Raw genomic sequence first — 20,066 nt, 5'->3', positions numbered from 1 at the left:
TCACGTGCACTCAGCCACCTAAGACACGAGCAGTTGTGGCTCTTGTGAAGTTGTCGTTTCGTGTTGCGCCATCATCCGCCGTATATATCGATCTTATCGTATCCTACTGGTCGTACAACTCACTGCGTCCCAGCTTCAGTGTAGGGTATACGTGATAGGTAGGAAAGTGCGTCGCAGTCTACTACTGGACCCACAGAGTGACATTGCCGTCACGATGTCACAGTTGCCCGCCGCGGTTCAACGTTCAACGGCAACGTTCAACATCCTTTCACTTTCACTCACCATCGAACCCGCCGTGGTCGCCGAGTCCTAACAGCTATCACCCCGTAATCTTTGCGATACATCTGTGGCTACTCTTTCCCAACATCATGCCCAGTACTCAACCTTCAGGCTCAAGTTCCTCCCAGCAGGCTCCGAGTCGGCCCATGCCTTTTGGGATAGTCCTGCGATACAACACCGATTTGCCTAACTTCAAGTCCAGCATGTTCAGGAGCGCCTTCGACCTTCGGTGGGATCTTCACTCGTGCCATGTCAGAGAGGACCTCAAGACGTTGGGCATCGCGCTGCCTTCAGGCACAATTGTTGTGGGCGCCCCGCAGTGGAGGAATGGGGAGATCATCTGCTACTGGCATTCCAGTAAAGGGGTGAGTATTGCATGTTGTGATGTTGTGGCTTGCCGCCATCGTACACGAGTGCTGAGCGCGCGTCTCTGTAACGCAGGCCGAAGTCATCAACGACGTGCGAATGCGCGTGGACCACGTCAAGAGGAATTGGCTCTTTGGCCAGTGCAACATGTGAGTTAACCAGTTTCAAGCCATATTGTACACCCTGACGCGTATGCACTGTTTTTATAGCAACAACATCGAGGTTATATGCATGTAAGCCTACCCTTCTCCTTCCATTTATGCACAACTGACCACGAAATTACGGTGTATTTCACGCTTTGTAGCAACATCGTCCCACTTGAAGGTCCAATCCAGCAAACGACTCGGACGCAGATTATAGAACCACAGTCGACGTCGAAACACAAGCGCGCACTATCCCACAACGGCATCGCCGCGCCCACTATCCCGAAGCGACACCGTAGCGACACTCACGATGCTAGCACCTGTGACTCTGGGATGCTTACGGCCACGTCAATCTCTGCGGCAACCAACGTCGAGAACCTCCCTCCGATGGGCGCTCGTGCTCATCAGGCCTCGTCTACTCTCGCGTCTAGCTCGACTCTTCTAGGCGGTAGCTATGTTCTCCGAGACCGCGTAAACGATGGCCCTCGCTCTGATCTGGAGGCTTCTGGTGGTCCTGCTATCGCTAATGGTGTATCGACTGGACAGGCCACAAACCGCTTGGTTTCTGACGCACTGGCAGCCGCGGTGGTGCCTCCCTTGCAAATTCCTGTGTACCGCCACGGAGAACTCTATCCGTCGGTCGATTACCTGCTCAAGACAGTGGAAGCGAAGAACCGGTACATCGCAGATCTGGAAACCAAGCGTACAGGTGAGTTGAGTGCATCGGTCAATTCACTTAAGCTGACTTACACTTTGCACGACGACAGAACTGGCCATTCAGTTGAGGCTTGCCATTCTGCAAAGCGGACGACATCAAGAGGAACTCAACAGTATGTCGAATACGTTATGCTCTTCTCTTGCATACTGCTGATACGGTACTTGGGAAGTACACATTCAGCTCATCCAACGCCTCGGCAACGAGATGGTCGGGATGAGGGCAACTATCGAAGGTAACGTTTTCTATGCGCTCGTAGAATGCCATGTCTCGCTCATGCTCGAGGCTCGAAGACCTGCAGAGGCGTCACAACCGCTTGCTCATGGGACTTCCCGCTGACGCTCCTATCGTCGATGGACCTGCAGGCGAACACGGCGCCGAACCAGCCGTTTGACGAGAACCTACACTTCACTCGAAGGCTTCAGGACTTTCAGGCATGTTCACGGACCTATCGTCATGTCTACCACTGTATCTCGGTTTGTATTCTCGGATGTAACATCACTATACCCCAACTATACCCGCTCACCTATGTAGCACATGGACTATGTACACATGTATCATTTGGCTCCGTCTTGTGGGCGCATGTGTGAGTCTGTGACTGACGCCGAGGGTAAGCAGTTTGTCCGGTCGCCTATGGACGATCTCACTTGGCAGATATCGATCTCCATCTCATCCCTTCCTACCTTTGTTTCGCTCGTCACAACCTCGCATTCTAGACGTCTCTTATTCTGCCTTATGGTAGTTGTGCTTAAGGCATCGAGTTTGACCGGGTCGGGCTCGCGCCTGCTGCGGCCGTCCGATGCAGGCAGGGCGGGTGGTAAAGGGCAAGAACGGACCCCGGCGCAGTGGGAGGTAGCGGATTAGAGGGAAACAGCAACAGACGGGCACTCACCTCAGGCTTGGTCACCGCTGCATGGGACACGGTCTTTGGACTCACGGTTCGCCGGCGGTCGACGCGTATGCCGTTGCGCGTCCCGCGTGCCATGCTACTGCGAGCCCGTCACTCATGGATGCGATGTTGTCTGGGCCGGTTTGGTCAACCATGAGGTGCGAGGGGCAGGTGCGGGAAGGGGATTCACGGTGGGAGACGTGGGCGGAAGGCAATGGGCTTGCGTAACGGTAAGGCGAGAAGCCTCGAGTCGGCGAAGTAGAGCTTGAGCTTGAGGCCAAGCTGCTCGTAGTTGATGCCGCCGTGGCCGCGCAAGTAGAGGAGGGGGAGTCGTAGCGGTCGAGGCGAGATTTGGATGATGAATGCGCGCGCGCGGACATGGATGATGAGAACGGGCCAATGCAAAGTGAACCAGGAGGTACGCGCGCTGGACAAGAGGAAGGACACGTACCGATTCCGCCTTGCGCCACCGTATATTATAATGCGCTCCGCCAGCGTGTAGATCTACTGCCAACACTCGAGCAAGTAGCTGACCAAGTTGCCGCGCACTGTAGGCGCATACTAAGTGTACGTCGACGGGAAGGGAGAACAGAGCCTCTGAGCATTTGTCTCGCTCCTCCGTGACAATGCTCAAAGTCCGTGCTTCATGAAAAGGGTAATGAACAATGTAATGATACAAATCGAACTGTGCTAATACATGAAGCCCGTGGACATCCTTGATAATCGCCACATTGATCCAGAGACAGAACACAATCCTTCCCCATAGGCCGCCTACACATCGAGAGAAGATGATGCATCCACCTTGCTTCCTCCGACCAAACGATTGTACCGCACTTGCAGATCTTCCTCAGCTATGTTAGGCTCCATCGCACCATCCCGAATGCACGGACGACCCACCTGTATGCACCACCGTCATGTCCGCCAGAGTAGCCCGGAGGTCCGCGATCATCTCGGTATGCTCTTCAAAACCCCTTATGTCAGCGTCTGTGACACTGGCCAGTGCCAGTCGAGTGGGGACATACCGAGGAGTTCCTGGTTAAAGCGCTCCGCCTGCTCTTTCCGCACGGCCACCTCCGCCTTCAGCGCTTCGTTCAGGTCGTCCGTATATCAGCAGGCCCTCCCATGCAAGAAGTATAAACCCGGCGCACCTGTGACCTTCAGCTCGAGCTCAAACTTCGCTGCCTTGACGTCGTCCATCTCAAACACAATGTCGGTGTAGTGGGACCAGGCTCTGTTGCAACTGTACACGAGTCTCGCGGTGGGGTCCGGTAGGCGCTCGAGGTGCTCGACGAATTCCACGGAGTCGCTCCAAGCGAATTCCGAGGCCAGACCGCGCTGCAGATAGTCATCTAGATTGTCGGCAGACTGAGAGGCACTAGAGATTGGGAATGCCAGAGACGCAGGAGATTCTGGCTGTTCAAAGCCAGCCGACGAGACGTTCGACCCGGAGTTGGGAAAAGGAGCGGGCACGGATTTGAGAGGAGAACCAGCGGTCGAGGCGGAGAGCATAAGACTGTCAGAAGACCACGCAGTCAAGAAGCCGCTAGAGGAATCAGAGAAGCTATGAACGGAGTTGCTTTGTAGGTCCTCGGTATAGTCATGCGAGACAAGACGGAGAGGTCCACGGGCGGCGATTACAGAGGGTTTGTCTTCGAGAAGAGGGATAGAGTCGACTAGCTGTCCTTCTTGCGCGGCAGACAAAGGGTCTTTGGTGGTGTCGTTGTCAAGGGGAGAGCTGCTTGCAACCCCATCGACGTCAGATCCAGTCGAGGAGACAGTCAGAGTCCCCGAGTCGTCAAAACTTGCATCGAGTGGACTAGTACTGCAGCGCCGCTTGGGATGGATAGGCTCCTCGCCGTTGTCGTCTATGGGCCCGTAGGGCGACCGCTTGCGAAGCGGCAAAGCCTCCTGCGCATCTTCATGTTCTTCCTTCGCTATCATTGGAACATCGGGCGCGCCGTTGTCGCTGTAGGACAGAGGAGAGATAGTGGATCCGCGGTCAGTCATGCCGGCGAGGAAGCGTATGACAACTTACGCGTATACTTCGACAATCTCTTGGCTGTATGCGGATCCCGTCAGCCTGAGCAGTATACAAATACGACACTCACATCGCGTAACGTTGATGAACAAGCGATGGATCAACTCGAAGACATTGGATCCCGGACCGTGCCTCCTCGACGACTTGCGCCTACAACAATGCCCACCCTGACGTCAGCCTATGGCCATATTCGATGAGATCGGATACTCGTACCTTCTCAACACCATCCTTCCCAAGCCGCCAGACACATACGACCTCTCCGCGTCTTCCAGTCAGGATCGTCGTAGATGGAGGCGGTATCAAGAATTTCTCAAGATCTTCGCGGACCATACGCGATTCGAAGCCCTTCGAGTCATCTTCGCAGACGGTGTGCCACTCGGAACGAACCCTGTAGCTTCGATGGTTGATGTCGTAGATGACCATGACGGCGTAGGGTGAGCCGGAGCCGGAGCTTGAGCAAGGATGCGGAATAGGCATGGTAGTAGTTCGCCAGAGTGAGAGAATGGTTTCGAAGAAGGAGCGTAGTAGAAGACGAAGAAGAGATTAGGCTGGGAAATTCAGACTTGGCGATGCGGACAGGAAGAAGGAGAAGAGGTTGGACGAACCGATGCGACAAGTCAGTTGGCAACTTGGCACGGTGCAGCGTTTGAACCGTGTTGTGACAGCGCAGCGTCACGCACACGCGCACGGCGAGCGTGACGCCCAAGCACGCCGCAAGACGGACTGAGTCTCCTGCCTCTGCAGCTCTTGTGATCCAAGAAGCAATGAGGGCCTATCCAGTTGATGTCGCCCACTGCAACCCGGGTCCCGGACATCTTAGAGCTCGTATGTATATGGATTTGTCAGAGTGCTGACAGTGATGCCACACCGGTGAGTCACGGTCTCATGTCATGATTGCTGACATATACTGATACTCTGCGGAAAGCTTGATTGTAGTACTACGTCCAGGCGCAGCTGTCTACATTCACAATCGATGCACGGAGTCTGCAGTTCCTCAAGATGTATGCCATGCCAGTGTGCGTAACCCGTGTTCGCCTAGATTTGAACGATTATAAGGAGAGCCCCGTGGCTCAATCACTCACAATGAGATGACACATGGCAACCACGAACTAGTACGCAGTATCGCCTGCGTACTACTTCGTGTTCGCCGTGATATAGCGTCAAAGTCATACAATGAGGTTGCGGTGTCGTGGACAAAGGGGTGTGGATGTAGTTTGTAATTATAGGGTGCAGACTGAGTGGGCCAACCGAGCCAGAGACATTACCAGCCGAAAACACGCAGAATCTGTACGGGCCTAGAAAGCTTGGCCCGCCCCAACATAGAAACCGACGGCCTCCAACTTAGCGCGCGGCCCTTAGACGCAGCGGTCAGCACTGTGAAGATATAGAAGACTAGCACGGATCGCCTACCTGGCACCTCGGCCCTCATGTGTTTCATCCAGAGCTCTACTCGCGCGCGATCATCCCACATTTGCGTCGTCAATATCTCTATATGTCCACGGAGATCTTGCTTCCCTTGTCAGCACACCGAGGAAGAGGTACACATGGAGAGAACGCACCAGATATCTCGCTTTGTAAGTCCAGCTGCGTCCTGACGAGCTGTCGGCTCAGCGCTTCTCGCAAAGAGCCATGAGCAAACTTCGAAGGAACACAGGTGAACGCAGCGCAACGACTTACCCTGAGCCGAACGCTCCGCGTGATCGCGCCTGCCGACTGTGTCGCCTAGCTGTTGCTCGAGCATAGCATTCTGTTCTGCATGCCGAGCGCGTTCCACTTCAAGCAAGCCTCGTTCCACCTCGAGCTGGCCCTGCGCAGCTGCCAACCGACCCTCGGCAATCTTGACAGCCTCGACTTTGGCCTTGAGCTGGGCTTTCAACCCTGCAAAGCGATAGTCACCGTCAGCATCGTGGGTGGCCCTTACCTCACCGCCTTACTGTTTTCACGGGCCCACATCAGCCGCTCGCGGTTTTGCACACACGCGCCCACACGCTCCATCTCGTGCTCATGGGCCACGACATCACGCTCGAGACTCACAACTTTTACCTCGGCGGCGGTTGCGGCGGCCACGGCACGCTGCAAACAATCCTTGAGGTCATCGAGCGGGCCGGGCATATGTCTGTTGCGAGCGTCTTGGTTGGCCCGAGCCTCCTGATACGGCGGCGGTGCATTCTCCTGCCGGTGGGTGGTACCAGTTGGCACGAGGGCTTGAGCGTCGTCCGTGACTTCTTGCTTGATCGCCACTCCAGTGCCGGGTGCAGCAGCCCCGGTAGGAATAGCGCGAACAGCGGTACTCGTGGGCTTGGTGGTCTGGTTTTGTCCTGGTCCGGCCTGAGCGACGGCGCGTGGAATATTCTCGATGGGAGCCAACACGTTAGTTCCCCGGGAATGTTGAGGGGCCCGGACACCCGGACGTGTGGCTGCAGCGAAAGGCTGAAACTGAGGAACCTCGGTAGATTTGTTGACGCCCGGAACAGTGCATCCAGATCGGTCGCCAGTAGTACGCTGGGCCTCCCCGTCCTCCCGAAGACGCTTGCCGTGGGGCCCGGCATCGTTGTCGAAGGACGGGGAGCGCGATCGCTTTGTCGACCCGGACGACTGAGCTTGGGCGGCGGGCGGTGCTTCCGGCGTGCCGCTAGGTCGTCCTAATTCCTCATCTCTTCACGTTCTGTCAGCCTCCGCGACTTTGCGCAGAAAGACAATAAGACAAACCGAATCTCGGCCTGAACCTTCGAACTGAACGGTTTGAAATTTTGATAAGCATACGAGCTCTGGGGGCTACGTTGTGGATGCACTCACATATTCATGGCCTGTAGTCTGTTATTGTATGACCTGAGCTCCGTCCCGCGCCGTGTCCTACTCGGAAGAAACTGTGCGACAGCGGCGCGCTGCGGATAGACGTCAAGGGTGAGCGATGATTTTCTCTGTCACAGAATTGAGAGGCTTGCCACAGAATCAGTGTTACCCAGATGAGGGACCACATTCCACGTGCATCGGAGCACCAGCCCGCTATCTTCCCAAAAGCTTGTGATGACGGGTGGAACATGATGCTGTGGAATACCGAGGTTCCGGAGGTCGGCTGCGAGTACTGCCTCGACGCGATACTTGTGCTCGAGTTCTCTATGCTGGCGGGCCAACCTCTTCTTCTCGCCGCTGTAGTGGATATCCAAGATGTAATGTTGCATATTTGGGTGTGCTTAGGTGTAGTATGTGTCGCCGCCGAAAAGAAAGGATAGGTGGTAGAGAAGAACCGAGGATGAGCGCGCCGGTTCTTGGAGTGATGGCGGCTGGAGCGAAGCTCAGCCCAGGTTCTGAGACCGACCATGCCGCTTCGCTGTCAGCCACCATCTCTCACTGCACGTCACCACATCGGGCTGCATCGTGACAGAGTAACGATACCTCGGCGTGCCTTCCTCGAGTGCCAGAGCGGCCCCTGCATGGTGATACTTGTGCAGCCTGATTGTGATGCAGTCAACATCGCTCGGAGAGTCGACGGCGGGAGACCTGCTGTCAGCGCTCTGGCAGCGGCAACTTATAAATTATTGCCGAGGGTTCTCTCGGGCTCGTGCGCCAATATATGTCAACACAATCACGGTTTCTTGGCAACTACGGCTGTAGCACTTCAAGCCCACTAGTATCATAGTTAGCCGTTAGGCGTAACGCAACGGATAATACGAATGCAAACCCGAATGTCATTGTCGTCAATTTCCGCAACCGGTACGACTTCTGGGCCACCTCCAAGCTGAATGACACTAGTGATATACGAGCATGAGACGTCGACAGCGTTGGCAGATGTGAAGCTTGGCCGACGGCGGTTTGGGATCCACATGTGGCGAATCACGTTCGGTGTCCTGATCCTGTTTAGGAAGGTTGAACGACGTCGCTGATTGCTCTGACCATGGCCCCACGGGTGTCCCTCTGTAAAACCACTCACCCTGGATGACGCACTCGAGAGCGCAGAAAAAATTGACGTGCATTGAAACCAAGCCTTGCGAAGAAGAGCTGGCATCAGAATAAAATGTCAAAAAGTGTGAGGCAGCGCATCCCGAACCCGAGGGAGCGCGCGCACCGGTACCCATGTACAGTGCACGGCCCGCGCCATCAGTCACCACTTGGCCAAGTGAACGAGTTTTCTAAGCTGCAAACCTGGTGAAGTCCCCATCTTGGATTGCCTTTTCGGGAATTTTAATGTGTCATCGTGCTGCGTCGTTCGTGTTCCACGGACTGACACTGCCAGCGGTGAGACCGGTAACGCCTTGAGGTCGTGAATGCTCGAGCCCGCCAGTTTCAAATTCAAGCTTGTGGGTTCGAATGTGACGCGAACGGCCTGTGTGGTGTGATTAGCTAGAGCGGAATGTCAACTACTTACAAGGAACATCAGACGGGTGCTTCGGTGGGAACGACACGGAGGCATTCAACGAGGCGCCCCTTGGCGATCTCCAGATCGCGAGCAGGTTTAGATTTTAGGTCCGATGCATGCGCCGCGGAGCTTTTCCCTCTACGACCAAACGGCCGTAGTCCTCACGACAGATAAACTGTACCACCTGTCCTCCAGAACGCGCAGTAGGGAGCATCACAAACTTGGTATAAGGGGCTTGCTTGATTCCGAGCTGTGTTTCTGAAAACATGAGCACTTCGGTCCTCAAAATATCCGAGTCTGTGAGTAGTTAAATTACGACTGACCGGGGATCTTCAGTACTCAGTGCTTGGGTACGACGTCATGCTTCTGAAAGCTTTGGACGTCGGTATACACATCACGCACTTCATCAGCGAATTCATTCATTGCTAGCCTTCAACCGCGCAAGCAAACCTACCTAAGCCGGAGTTAGCGAGCTTCACTCTCAATGTGCGCGGAAGACTCACACGTCGCCTCTGCCTCCGGGCCCCTCTATCTTCATGTTAAGCCGCGTTAAAGTACATCAATTGCTTGAACAGCACCGTTAACTTCTGTGCGTCACGTCGCATGTCCGTAAAACTTCTAGCCAGCCGAGCATCATTGCGAAATTATTGCGCATGGACCCGCTGAGGGAACGAAAAAGGTGAGCGGGAGTATCACGCTGGTTGACGTCGCCGATGGCAAGCTGGCAGCTGTACGGGTTCGGACTCCATAGTGGTGAATCACCTCCCGATTAGGAAGGTTGAGCGACGTCGTACGCTGCCACGATCGCGGCTTCACCGGGACCACTTGAGAAAATCACACAGCACGTACCATGCACTGAGCATTGCACGAGAATGTTGTGGACATCGAGACCAACACGTTGGGAGATGATCTGCGGCAGAAAAAATGATGTAAAAAGTGTGAGGCAGCGCATCTCGAACCCGAGGGAGCGCGCGCACCGCAGCCCATGCAGTGCACGGCCCGCGCCATCAGTCACCACTTGGCCAAGTGAATGAGTTTTCTAAGCTGCAAACCTGATCAAGTCCCCATCTTGGATTGCCTTTTTCGGGAATTTTGTTGTGTCATCCTGCTGCGTCGTTCGTGTTCCACGGACTGACACTGCCAGCGGTGAGGCCGGTAACGCCTTGAGGTCGTGAATGCTCGAACCCGCCAGTTTCAAATTCAAGCTTGTGGGTTTGAATGTGACGCGAACGACCTGTGTGGTGTGATTAGCTAGAGTGGAAGTCAAACTACAATGAACATCAGACGGGTGCTTCGGCGGGAACGACACGGAGGCATTCAAAGCGCCCCTTGGCGATCTCCAGATCGCGAGAGGGTTTATGTCAAGTTCGGGTCCAATACTTGCGCCGCGGAGCTTATTCTGCCCTAGCCAAGATCACATCTCTGTCAAACGGCTGTTACCCGTGGTCCTCACGACAGATAAATTATACCACATGTCCTCCAGATTGCGTAGTAGGGGGCATCACAAGCTTGGTATAAGGGGATTCCTTGACTCCGAGCTGTGTATCTGCAAACATGAGCACCTCAATATGGTATGCGAGCAGTAATGACTGACCGGGGATCTTCGCTTGCCAGTGTGTACGACGTCATCCCTCCGAAAGCTCTGCAATGGACGTCGGGATACACATCACGGTATTGATCAACAAACTCACTTACTGCTAGTCTTCAACCGCGTAAGCAAACCTACCTGGAGACGCAGCGGACTGAGCGAGTTTCACTCTCAACGTGTGCAGAAGACTCACACGTCGCCTCTCCCTCCGGGCCCCTCTTTCTTCATGTTAACCCTCGTTAATGTACATCAATGGCTTGGACTACTCTCAAGGGGTAATCCGATGAACCATGCGCACAAGACCGTCCACAACGATGTGCCAACGCTGCGGCTTACAGCGTAGGCTGGTCCATCTACTCGATGATCTCCCATGAGGCCGAGAGAGATCTGACTTGAGAGCACTGTGAACAGGGGAAGCATTGGGAAGCACTTGCGGCCGACAACTCGCCCCTACAGGCACTATGGTCCGGTACGTATGACGTCAGTCGGGTTCAGATGAACAGTGAGAAAAACGAACGACCATGAAGCAACGAGGGCCCACGATCTTCGCCTGGGATGATTTCGACTCGGACAACCCTTGGAGCTCTGCGAACGGGATCTATGAACAACTCGGAGTCAAATGCTGCATGTGAGAATGCGGTCTTCCGCTCCGTCGTATGACAACTTCCCTCCCACCTCGCTTTCGACTAGATCACATTCCAATAGTCAAGCCCCGTCACGGTGACTCATCTTCGCAAAGCCTTTCCTTGAGGCGCCCCAGGCCTTCCCCATCGCATCCTCCCACACAACGCCAGCGAAGGGAACACGCACAGCGCAACTTGAAGGTAGTACAACTGCCACCCACCGCCGAACCCAATTCGAGAGTCAGCTTCAGCCCGGACTTGAACAATAGGGGGACGCAGAGGAGAGGGCGGAGGACGATGGGGTCATTGAAGCGGGCATAATGGTCGTCTACAGCACTTCAGCAACACAAATACAGTACAAGACCGTGTACACGTAGCACCAGACGTGTGTTCAGGCGGGTACAACATACCCACAATAATGATACCACGCCTATCCTCTCGTCCCAGTCCCACTACACCTTGATGCCCCGTTCCGGGTCGCTGAGCGCCGCGATCTGGATGAACGCGTCCATCAACGCCGGCACGACGAAAGGCGCCGCACACTCTCGGCGCGCATCCGCGAGCACGCCCTCCACTCGCTCGCGGCGCCGCCTTTCCTCGTGCAGGGCGGCCTCCGCGCCGCGCCGCGCCTCCGTCTCGGCTTGCAGCTGCGCGCGAAGGGCTTCGCATCCGACGACCGCTGTCAGCGACGAGTTTCCCACTTCGCCTGCCCACGCACCTTCAACCGCGTCCTGAGCCGGGTCGTCGCGGTGACGCTCCGGCGACCCCAGCCTCTCCTGCTCTCTGATCCACTCTGGGCCTTGCCTCTTCGCCCGCTCGAGCTGCTCGACCAACGCCGCCTCCCGCGCGCGCAGCGCCGCCATCTCCCTCCGCACGTCCCACACCTCTCGTGTCAGCGCGCCCGCTGCGCTGGAAGCTGTCATCGTCGAGCTCGCGGTCGTCGCCGCGCTCCGCGTCGAGAACACGGATTGCGCGGGCGACTCGGAGGCACTGGAGAGGGATGGGCTCGAGTGGCCGGATGTGGGAGGAAGGAGGCGGGGTGTGTGTGTATGCGTGATGCTATGCGGGGTGGTGGTGGTGGCGTTGCTGTGGATGCGGGTAGCTGTGTGAGCGCTGGTGATGGTGTGAGGAGTTCGTGGATCTGTATGCGAAGGAGGGAGTGCGCTGCGAAGGATCGAGTCGTGGACCTCTTCTTCGAGTTTGGGGATAACGAGGTCGTGCGTTTTGGAAGACGACCCTGCGTAGCTCGCCGGTGTGGATGCTGCAGCCTGAGTGTTGCTTGAGTTCCAGGCAGCGGAAGGCTCCGTCCTGCGTGAAGGCGTTGCGAACTCTGATTTCGATGACGTATTTGGTGCCGAGGGCGTTGTCGAGTGGGGGGTCGCTGGCGAGCCTGTCGTGAGCGACAGTGGCGGCGGAGATTCTCTCTTCCAGACAGGCTTGTCGGGTAGCAGATGTTTGTGATATGCTGCAGTGGACCGTTCTCCCGTCGAGCTATAGCTCGGAGTCCTTGCTGCCGATTTTGCTACTATGTAGTCAGCAGTCTAGGTCAGGCTCTCATCCAGAACCACAAATTGAACAGACCTTGGTACGTCGTGGTTGGATATGAAGTCGGATTTGCCATAGCTTCTTTCCTCGCGATGTACGTCGACTTCACCGCACCAGGCGCCTTCCCGTAGCCCGAGACGTCTTCAGGTCCATTGCGTGTCACGTTCTTCTTCCACTTCGACGGAGCAGTGCTAGGTGCACGAACAATCATATGCTTCCCGCTAGCATCCATGGGTGATTAAAATGTGAGCCACACGCCCATATACCGAGACAGACGTACCTGCCCTTCAGCTCGACTCTCGTGCTTCCAATGGCAAACGCAGGTGAGCGATAGACCGACGGCAGGATAGCACGCGAAAGCATACATCGACAGCTCCAAGAATCCCTCCGCATCGCGGCGCATAGTATAGAACGCCCGCAACACCTCCTCCTAGCCCGTCCGATCAGCCTCCCCTCATACCGCGAGTGGACAGTGATAGAACTCACTGCGCCCTTTCCTTCATCCCACGTACAAACTACGAACCCCGTGCGCCACGCCCTGAGCATACACTCGGCTGGTGCAGGCAGCCCGAGTGTGCGCAGGTCATCCCCCAGGAATCCCGCGAGGTACTTGTCTGTGTCTTCCTGGTAGATGTTGAAGAGCCGCGCCTTCTCTGCGCGGTACTGGATGAGGAGGGTCAGCATGCTCTGCGGGAGCGAATGCAGCGGCAAGTGTACGGAGGAAGAGAAGGACCACGACCGGCGACCACCGGGAATAGCCGGGAATGCGGACGCCCTCGTGCAGCTCTGATCGGGATCGGGATCGGGGGGAGTGCTCGACTGTATCGGGCTAGGATGGCCGTCAGGTACTTGCCGGTAACTTGCCGGGAACATACCACTGGCACTGAGCTCTTATTTAATTTGACTACTGTACCTCCGCTTCACAAACTGTCATGCTGGCATTATGTATTAGACGTACCTTTCAAGGATGTCCATAATACCAGCATCTGAAACGCTCGCGTTTCGACGGAATTATACTTAGGAGCCCTCTTCGCCTGACCGCTGACGTGGTTGAGAGCCCGGCTGGGATCATGAGACATGGGCGAACTAGTAGTACCGCGCTGGCCTCGCTCAAGGCACACACAGAAAGTACAACAAAGTCCACGGTATGTCAACCAATACACATCCAGTCCACGCTGGTAGCATCGCACGCCATCCACAGCACCCTCCCTTCACCTCCTCGAAGTTACTCCGGCAGCCTCACAGCACGTTAATCCCGGAATAGCTACACACTCCAAGCACAGCAGCACCGATCAAAGCCGCAACAGCTGCGCGCCTCATGTAGGTGCGCGCGGTGATGCGGCGTGCGCCGATGATGCCCGCCGCGTCGATGGCAGCGATGTCCTCGGTGGTCAATTCTACGCACATGCATGGATGGAACACAGCATCAGTGAGTGTTCTAATAGCAGGTGTGGTAGACTGACCGAGGTCGCCCGCAGCGAGGTATCTCTCAAGACGATCCTTCTTCGTGCTCGCCCTGGACAAGAACGCGAACAGTCAGCCAGGTACCCGATGAAACAAACAACGACGTACGTTACAACCACAACGCCTTTCGCCTTCGCCCACGCGAGGAGGACCTGCTCGGGCTCTGAGTCAAGCCGCGCCGCGATCTCCTTGAGCGGCTTGTCAACGGGGCCGCCGGTGTGGTGCGTGAGCGGACTGCACGAGACGACGGAGTCAACTGAGCGCTCGGACGGTGAAATGAAATTGGAGGAGATACGCACGTCAGTATGCTGTATGCCTCGCTCACTATCCCGTTCTTGTTCCCAAACTCGACGATGGGTGCCTGCGAGGCGAGCACGTAGGGGTGGAACAGGATCTGTCAAAGCAAGTCAGTCATGAGGCACTTCTCGTGACGATGGCAGACAAGCCTGATTAGCGACGGGCTTAATTTTGGCAGAGTCGAGGAGGGTTTGGAGTTGCAGGACGTTGAAGTTGCTGACGCCAATGCTCCTGAAGCTGAAGTCAGCATGTCCATCCCACGATCTAAATGAACCAGCATACTTCACCAGTCCGTCAGTCTGTAGCTTCTCCATCTTCGACCACGCAGTGGGGATGTCCGGCACAGCCAGACGGGGGTGGTGGATAAGGTAGAGGTTGACATAGTCCACGCCCAGCTATCGCGACCTCGTTAAACACGTCGCGCCGCTCAGAGATGTTCACGGACCACTCACGTTCTGCAAGCTGTTTTGGATGGACGTCTCGATCCCTAGCCCGTTCAGCCCCGAATACTTCGTTGTGATCCAGAGGTCCTCGCGCGCGAGCCCGCTCTCGTGGATCGCGATGCCCGCCTCGTACTCGTTCCTGTACGACTGTGCCGTGTCTTCGAAGGTCACCAGATAAGCGCGAGGAAGGAGGGGAATTGCGAGGGTCTGAGGACGCACCGATGTGACTGAACCCGACCGAGAGCGCCTGGTCGACCTTGTCGGTCGACTGCTGCCCGCCGCCGAGCGTCCACGTTCCGAACGCGATGCTGGGGATGCTCGTCCCTGTTCATGTGACCGACGCCCGCCCGCCCGACAACACGATTTGCAGAATCGCCGTCAGCTCACGCGAAACCTCAAGCAACGCGCACGTACCGTTGTTCAGCTTGATGAGGTCCCAAGTCATCTTGCGAGTTCAGAAGGAGAGCGACGGGTGGTGGGAGGACGGAGGGAGTGCGCGGTCGAGGGGTCCTGAGAAGGACGAGCTCGCAACCAGGGAATGTTCTTGCGCTCGATATAGCTCGACCGTGTATGAGAGCGCATGAGGTCAGTTATCGCCATGCCGCTCTACGGCGCGCCGCTCCTTCCTGCTGACGCGGTCACGTGCAGCGCGTCGCAGCGATAAGCCACGCGAGGCTTTGCGAGCCGGTACACTTCAACTGGGAGTAATTCTGAAAGCATATTTATGTATGAAGCAGGGAACTAATAACAAGCAACAGTACTGCAAGAGAAGAACATTGCTCCACAACGCAGCAGCCCAAGAAGACACTTCTCAGTCAACTTCAACCCAATGAATTTACCTCTCAGCGTGCGCGAGGAACCTCTGAATACCGGACCCTCCTTGCAATCCTCGAGATCGGCCCCGACGCAGCAGGAGAGACGTTCCTCAGAGTAGACACAACAGGCGCCATAGGCTCAGAGAGCCGCGGCTTCAGGGCGGCTTTGAGCTTCGACGGACCAGAACCAGCCATAGACGTCTTGCCAGCCGGAGTACGGACGGGAGTCGAGACGGTCCTCAAGCGAGCGACGGAATACTTCGCATCGAACGATTTGAGACTCGGACGGACGGGGGTGGAGCTGGGGATACGAGATTGAAGGCCGGAGGGTGCCTTGACACCAGATGCACCAGGGGTCCTCGGAGTAGGTATCGCAGAGGTCTTGGGCGTAGCGGCCGGCTTTGGAGTTGCACTGAGAGCAGAGACGGGGATCCTGGCGATGTTGGAGGCGCCTCCTTGGTCACTTACGGCCCTGCGAGGAACAGCGGGGATACGAGGCCTCAAAGGAGTCGCCGCGCCTGAAGCTGAGACAGTCCGGCCGAGAGACATACGACCAATACATGGCAGCTTTGAGGGCGATGCAGCAGTGTTAGATGGGAAGGATGTGCTCGTACAAGCCGCGCTGTTCTTCGGTTGGACGCCCGGTGCCTCTTGCGCTTCTTGCTCCGTGTCAGAGGTCGGTACGTCCAGTTCGTCAGGCAATGCGTCAGACACGCCTACAGCTTGAGTCGACCCGTCGACGGCGCACGGCCTGCTGGGCAGTACCACCTCGAAGCCACGAAGACGCGGTTGAGGCACCGGGACGGGAAGACCCTGGACGAGCTTCGCAACAGCCTCAAGCTCGCCCAGAGTCTCGAGCATATCCTTCGGCAGGCCTACTATGCGCCCGTCCTGTGTATCAACTTGACGCGGACCTTCCATGGCAGGAGCGAACAGGTCCGCGTCTCCGAGACCAGCAGCACCCGGTGCACTTCCCGCAGAAGGGGAAGCAGATGTCTCTAGCACGCAGCCCTTCGCACTCACATCAGAGTCCCCGCCGCGACCCTCAGTCCTCCTCGCCTGTCCTCCATGCTTCCTAGGCCATAGCGAATACCTCGACGCAAAGCTCGCCGTAGACCCCGAACTCCCGAGGGCGATGAACGACGGTGTCGCGAGCATGAGCGACTCCTTCGCGGGGGCGGGCGCTGCGTGCGACTTCAGCCAGGTCCTGCCCTGCCTCCTCGCCTTCTGTAAGTTTACAGTCCCCTTCGGGTTTGCATCGCATGCGCCGATTGACACGGTACTTGATCCGTCGGTGTTGTGTACGGCGACGAAGGATGGTGTGGGCATGAGGAGGCATGGGCCTGTGAGCGTGGAGGTCGGGATACAGACCGAGGCGGAGTTGGGCACGCCGTTGGTATCGGGCATCGTGGCGGGGACGCCGTTTAGCTGGAACAAAGGTGTTGGCTTCGACGGAGAGGTGTCAGCGCATTGACCGGGCTGGCGGTGCGGCAGAGGGTGGAAGACCTTCCTGGGCGACTTCGGAATCGACGTGCGGCGGGTATGCGTCATGTGGGGCGCCCGAGCCTGACGCTGGTTCTCCACATCGGTTCTCGCGGGGAAGCTGGTGGCCTTTGAAGGCGAGACAAGATCCTTGGTCGTCTTGAGAGGAGAGCCAACATTGTCTGTTGGCGACTTCGCTGGACTGGCGCAACCGTGGATGACTTCCGTCAAGATCCTCTGTGCCGGATCTTGTTGAGCATGGTGGTCTTCCTTCCTAGGAGAATGGGAAGAGACGGAGAGCGGTGCAGATTGAGGTCCTCCCGTACTGCGGCGAGGTGCGGGTATGCGTGAGGGAGATGCCATGGAGGAACAAAGCAAGCGACTGAGCCAACAGAAAGCAGGCACGAAGCGGAGACGAGACGAGAGACCAAGTGGACAGGACTGCACACCTTTGACTTAAAGGCTCGTCCATGTCAGCCGTAGGTCGCTAGGTCTCGACCACGCCCGACCTGAGCAGCGGCTCGCGACAAAGAGTCAGCCACTTGTACAAACGGAACGTGGAGGCATGTCAGTGTCCGGGTAGGCATTACCAATAACATGTACCCATTTGTTCATGCAGAGTCCAGACGAGAATGGCACGTAATGTGGTCCGTCGTCCGGCGAGACGTATCCGAGTTTGCGAAGTCTGGTCGACTCGTAGGCCAGCCGCCGCTGCGGCATATATGCGCATCTGACCACCACGCAATGAGATCTAGAGAACGCGATGTAACAAGGGGAGCGGAATACGGCTGCTGCGATTCCCAGAGCTAGTATATCAGCATAGGGTAAGTTGCGCGGTAGGCTGACAGAAACAACGGGTTACGCACGTCTCGAAGACCCTACACCGTTGAGCTGACCCGAGATTCATACCTCCACATACCCTTTCGAACGGGCTGCATGCTCTTTCCTGGTTGACCTGCGAGCCGGCCAAAGCCCAAGAGCGCACAAAAGGGTCGTCTGCCAGTGACTCGCACTTGTTGACGGTAGCCTTGGGTTGTTCCGGAAAGCGGTTATGACAATCAGCCTCGGAGCTTCTCAGATGCACGAAGACTTGGAATGAAGAAAAGTCTGGCAGCAAGCCATGCTAAAGGCAGGCCGGGGCGAGGACGATAACGACCGGAGGAGGGACGGCGTCACGAAACTGACACAACACCACGGTCACGTGGGCTGTGCTACGCGTCGAGCGGCGTTGTGTCGCGTTCGCGACTTCGTTGACAACTTGCCAACTACATATCATCACAACATGATTCTTCATCACTCCCTCGTCGTGTCAGTATAGATCTAGCTTACTTTACGTGAATGTAAGCGGGGTCAAGTGCGCATGCCAGATAGCGATGACTACCTCTTTTTTGCAAGCGGCTGTGCTATGATACCATGATGTCGACGTCCACGCGGAGGCTCGCGGCGCAAAATGACGCTGCACCTACCTTAGGAGCCCCCGTCTTAGATCCGTAGGAAGAGTGCCAGTGAAACCCGGTCTCTGGTCGCCCAAACATCCACGCGCGTAGGTTGTTGTGATTAGGCTGCATATATTGTCGAGGAACAGTAATAGTTTGTGCTAGAATGACGCGAGCCGTGAATGTCCACCTACCCAGGTGCTCAGCAAACGCTGGGCATCTATGTCCAGCCATGACCGAGTCAACCTGTGCCGCGCCAATCTCGACTCAATCTCGAACCCCGGGCCTAAAGTCAGCAAAGGGAATATACTGAGACGCGCGACGCTACACACCTCTGCCTTGTACGAGAATATCGTCAATCGTCCGCTCAAACGCTATCCAGAGCTCACAGTGAGGTCTAGTTCGACCAGCAAAAAGAACGAACACCCACCAACGAGGTCCGCGCGATCCTGCTCTCCCCCAGTCGCCTCCGCCGCAGCCTCCCGTTGCGCGATCTTGCCGCACACTTTCTTGATGTCCGCCGCGGCAACTTGAAACGCGGATGCGCTCGCTGAAGGAGTCCCGTCGTGTTCTCCGAGGGTACTAGAGCGCCCAGATGGAACTTGGCAGACCGTGACGTCGTCGCCAGCGTTGACAAGAGCGACAGACTCGGACCCAGACACAGACCCAGACACTCTAGCACCACTAGCGATATTCCCAAGATCATCCAGCGCGTTCTTGCCAGCAGAAGACAGCTCGAGCCCGCGGGTCGCCAGAGGGAGTCGCGCAGTGAGGTCGGCCGGTTGTTCTGCCGTCTGCACCGAGGTATCACCAGGTCCGTTGAGCGTCGGCGTTTCGCCAATCGATGTGTTCTCCTTGTCGGCCGCGCCTTCAGCCTGAGAGCTACGAAGATCGCCTAGAGGGGGCTGAGCTTTTGTACGTTCTGATGAAGCTTGATCGAGCACATTGTCGGAGGCAGTGGTAGGTTCAGGTTCGAGGACGGGTGAAGCGCCAAACAGACCGCTGCAGTCATGGTCGGGAGAATGGCTCTTGGACCTGGGTAAAGCGTTGTCCTCAGAAGCTGACTCGATAGAGACCGGTGACTGAGGACTTGAGCTTGAAGCATGCTTCCTTGTCTCGTCTGAGTTAGCCTCGGTATCAACCCGAGCGCGCTTGGACGGAGACTGTTCCTGGTGAAGGGGCGAGGACGGTCGCTTGTTGGATGCTGCGTTCTCCGAGCTTGTCGTATAAAGTCTGTGCCAACATCAGCATGTCTGACGGTGTAAAATAGCTGCCGGTTGTCGCTTACTCTGGTATGTCCCAGCCTGACCACCTGATATTGATACTGCAGGGAGCAAGTCAGCGCGCGTTCCATCCCTAAGTGCGTAGCACGTCACGGTACGTACATCCTATGGTTGCGCTTCAGAAGCAGGTCCGTGAATGACAAGACGTGTGTCACAGAATCGCGTAGGTGCACCTACGCTCGTCGAAGGTCTGAGGTCAGCGTACACAGGTCGATGCAGGCAACTGTTCCACCTACGACACGGCGCGTCTTCGTCTCGTCCCACGAACAACGAATACAAGCAAACTCCGGATCGTCAACGAGT

The 20,066-nt window shown here is 56.5% G+C and overlaps 6 protein-coding genes across 6 annotated transcripts; 1 reads left to right on the top strand and 5 right to left on the bottom strand.

Annotated features, from left to right (window-relative positions):
* Positions 1 to 245: 245 nt before the first annotated feature.
* C8Q71DRAFT_778960 (uncharacterized protein) lies at positions 246 to 2,074 on the top strand. Its single transcript, XM_047924800.1, has 7 exons — positions 246 to 644; positions 721 to 794; positions 855 to 878; positions 950 to 1,497; positions 1,556 to 1,618; positions 1,676 to 1,738; positions 1,797 to 2,074. Exons 1-7 carry the CDS (start codon positions 369 to 371, stop codon positions 1,895 to 1,897), a joined length of 1,149 nt encoding a protein of 382 aa, XP_047775031.1. The 5' UTR covers positions 246 to 368; the 3' UTR covers positions 1,898 to 2,074.
* Positions 2,075 to 2,860: 786 nt separating this feature from the next.
* C8Q71DRAFT_778956 (uncharacterized protein) lies at positions 2,861 to 5,042 on the bottom strand. The gene is made up of 7 exons (XM_047924799.1): positions 4,644 to 5,042; positions 4,501 to 4,580; positions 4,428 to 4,451; positions 3,541 to 4,358; positions 3,415 to 3,477; positions 3,290 to 3,352; positions 2,861 to 3,234 (listed from the first exon to the last, which is right to left on the bottom strand). The coding sequence occupies exons 1-7, from the start codon at positions 4,905 to 4,907 to the stop codon at positions 3,164 to 3,166; spliced, it is 1,383 nt and encodes a 460-aa protein (XP_047775030.1). The 5' UTR covers positions 4,908 to 5,042; the 3' UTR covers positions 2,861 to 3,163.
* Positions 5,043 to 5,362: 320 nt separating this feature from the next.
* Positions 5,363 to 7,402, bottom strand: C8Q71DRAFT_275647 (uncharacterized protein). The gene is made up of 7 exons (XM_047917453.1): positions 7,227 to 7,402; positions 7,140 to 7,163; positions 6,365 to 7,086; positions 6,108 to 6,308; positions 5,990 to 6,043; positions 5,841 to 5,936; positions 5,363 to 5,784 (listed from the first exon to the last, which is right to left on the bottom strand). The coding sequence occupies exons 1-7, from the start codon at positions 7,232 to 7,234 to the stop codon at positions 5,726 to 5,728; spliced, it is 1,164 nt and encodes a 387-aa protein (XP_047775029.1). The 5' UTR covers positions 7,235 to 7,402; the 3' UTR covers positions 5,363 to 5,725.
* A 3,879-nt stretch (positions 7,403 to 11,281) lies between these two features.
* C8Q71DRAFT_778945 (uncharacterized protein) lies at positions 11,282 to 13,283 on the bottom strand. Its single transcript, XM_047924798.1, has 6 exons — positions 13,030 to 13,283; positions 12,909 to 12,973; positions 12,824 to 12,847; positions 12,580 to 12,764; positions 11,717 to 12,520; positions 11,282 to 11,659 (listed from the first exon to the last, which is right to left on the bottom strand). Exons 1-6 carry the CDS (start codon positions 13,225 to 13,227, stop codon positions 11,451 to 11,453), a joined length of 1,485 nt encoding a protein of 494 aa, XP_047775028.1. The 5' UTR covers positions 13,228 to 13,283; the 3' UTR covers positions 11,282 to 11,450.
* A 260-nt stretch (positions 13,284 to 13,543) lies between these two features.
* C8Q71DRAFT_275493 (Aldo/keto reductase) lies at positions 13,544 to 15,338 on the bottom strand. Its single transcript, XM_047917452.1, has 9 exons — positions 15,162 to 15,338; positions 14,967 to 15,071; positions 14,757 to 14,905; positions 14,587 to 14,699; positions 14,454 to 14,535; positions 14,307 to 14,401; positions 14,116 to 14,241; positions 14,007 to 14,059; positions 13,544 to 13,940 (listed from the first exon to the last, which is right to left on the bottom strand). Exons 1-9 carry the CDS (start codon positions 15,190 to 15,192, stop codon positions 13,783 to 13,785), a joined length of 912 nt encoding a protein of 303 aa, XP_047775027.1. The 5' UTR covers positions 15,193 to 15,338; the 3' UTR covers positions 13,544 to 13,782.
* A 3,222-nt stretch (positions 15,339 to 18,560) lies between these two features.
* Positions 18,561 to 19,259, bottom strand: C8Q71DRAFT_778940 (uncharacterized protein). Its single transcript, XM_047924797.1, has 3 exons — positions 18,911 to 19,259; positions 18,813 to 18,854; positions 18,561 to 18,752 (listed from the first exon to the last, which is right to left on the bottom strand). Exons 1-3 carry the CDS (start codon positions 19,184 to 19,186, stop codon positions 18,642 to 18,644), a joined length of 429 nt encoding a protein of 142 aa, XP_047775026.1. The 5' UTR covers positions 19,187 to 19,259; the 3' UTR covers positions 18,561 to 18,641.
* Positions 19,260 to 20,066: the final 807 nt, after the last annotated feature.

This window comes from Rhodofomes roseus (genome assembly GCF_022264815.1).
Source record: "Rhodofomes roseus strain CIRM-BRFM 1785 chromosome Unknown C8Q71scaffold_23, whole genome shotgun sequence".
NCBI lineage: Eukaryota > Fungi > Basidiomycota > Agaricomycetes > Polyporales > Fomitopsidaceae > Rhodofomes > Rhodofomes roseus.
Note: the sequence above shows the minus strand (reverse complement) of the source record. Positions and strands in the feature narration are given on the sequence as shown.

What these genes read in the sequence shown, in the direction of transcription:
- C8Q71DRAFT_275493 (XM_047917452.1), bottom strand. Translation starts at nt 15,192, where the DNA reads ATGACTTGGGACCTCATCAAGCTGAACAACG. An exon ending in GAGGCATACAGCATACTGAC is followed by an intron (nt 14,242 to 14,306) that starts GTGCGTATCTCC and finishes CGTCTCGTGCAG; the next exon opens with TCCGCTCACGCACCACACCG. An exon ending in CCTCGCTGCGGGCGACCTCG is followed by an intron (nt 13,941 to 14,006) that starts GTCAGTCTACCA and finishes GCATGTGCGTAG; the next exon opens with AATTGACCACCGAGGACATC.
- C8Q71DRAFT_275647 (XM_047917453.1), bottom strand. An exon ending in AAGGTTCAGGCCGAGATTCG is followed by an intron (nt 7,087 to 7,139) that starts GTTTGTCTTATT and finishes CAGAACGTGAAG; the next exon opens with AGATGAGGAATTAGGACGAC. An exon ending in CATGAGGGCCGAGGTGCCAG is followed by an intron (nt 5,785 to 5,840) that starts GTAGGCGATCCG and finishes GCTGCGTCTAAG; the next exon opens with GGCCGCGCGCTAAGTTGGAG.
- C8Q71DRAFT_778940 (XM_047924797.1), bottom strand. Translation starts at nt 19,186, where the DNA reads ATGATCTTGGGAATATCGCTAGTGGTGCTAGAGTGTCTGGGTCTGTGT. An exon ending in GGATCGCGCGGACCTCGTTG is followed by an intron (nt 18,855 to 18,910) that starts GTGGGTGTTCGT and finishes AGCTCTGGATAG; the next exon opens with CGTTTGAGCGGACGATTGAC. An exon ending in TATTCTCGTACAAGGCAGAG is followed by an intron (nt 18,753 to 18,812) that starts GTGTGTAGCGTC and finishes CCGGGGTTCGAG; the next exon opens with ATTGAGTCGAGATTGGCGCG.
- C8Q71DRAFT_778956 (XM_047924799.1), bottom strand. Translation starts at nt 4,907, where the DNA reads ATGCCTATTCCGCATCCTTGCTCAAGCTCCGGCTCCGGCTCACCCTAC. An exon ending in CTTTAACCAGGAACTCCTCG is followed by an intron (nt 3,353 to 3,414) that starts GTATGTCCCCAC and finishes GGGGTTTTGAAG; the next exon opens with AGCATACCGAGATGATCGCG. An exon ending in CATGACGGTGGTGCATACAG is followed by an intron (nt 3,235 to 3,289) that starts GTGGGTCGTCCG and finishes TAGCTGAGGAAG; the next exon opens with ATCTGCAAGTGCGGTACAAT.
- C8Q71DRAFT_778945 (XM_047924798.1), bottom strand. Translation starts at nt 13,227, where the DNA reads ATGCTGACCCTCCTCATCCAGTACCGCGCAGAGAAGGCGCGGCTCTTC. An exon ending in GGATTCTTGGAGCTGTCGAT is followed by an intron (nt 12,848 to 12,908) that starts GTATGCTTTCGC and finishes TGCCATTGGAAG; the next exon opens with CACGAGAGTCGAGCTGAAGG. An exon ending in GGCTCAGGACGCGGTTGAAG is followed by an intron (nt 11,660 to 11,716) that starts GTGCGTGGGCAG and finishes TCGGATGCGAAG; the next exon opens with CCCTTCGCGCGCAGCTGCAA.
- C8Q71DRAFT_778960 (XM_047924800.1), top strand. Translation starts at nt 369, where the DNA reads ATGCCCAGTACTCAACCTTCAGGCTCAAGTTCCTCCCAGCAGGCTCCG. An exon ending in ACTGGCATTCCAGTAAAGGG is followed by an intron (nt 645 to 720) that starts GTGAGTATTGCA and finishes TCTGTAACGCAG; the next exon opens with GCCGAAGTCATCAACGACGT. An exon ending in ACATCAAGAGGAACTCAACA is followed by an intron (nt 1,619 to 1,675) that starts GTATGTCGAATA and finishes GTACTTGGGAAG; the next exon opens with TACACATTCAGCTCATCCAA.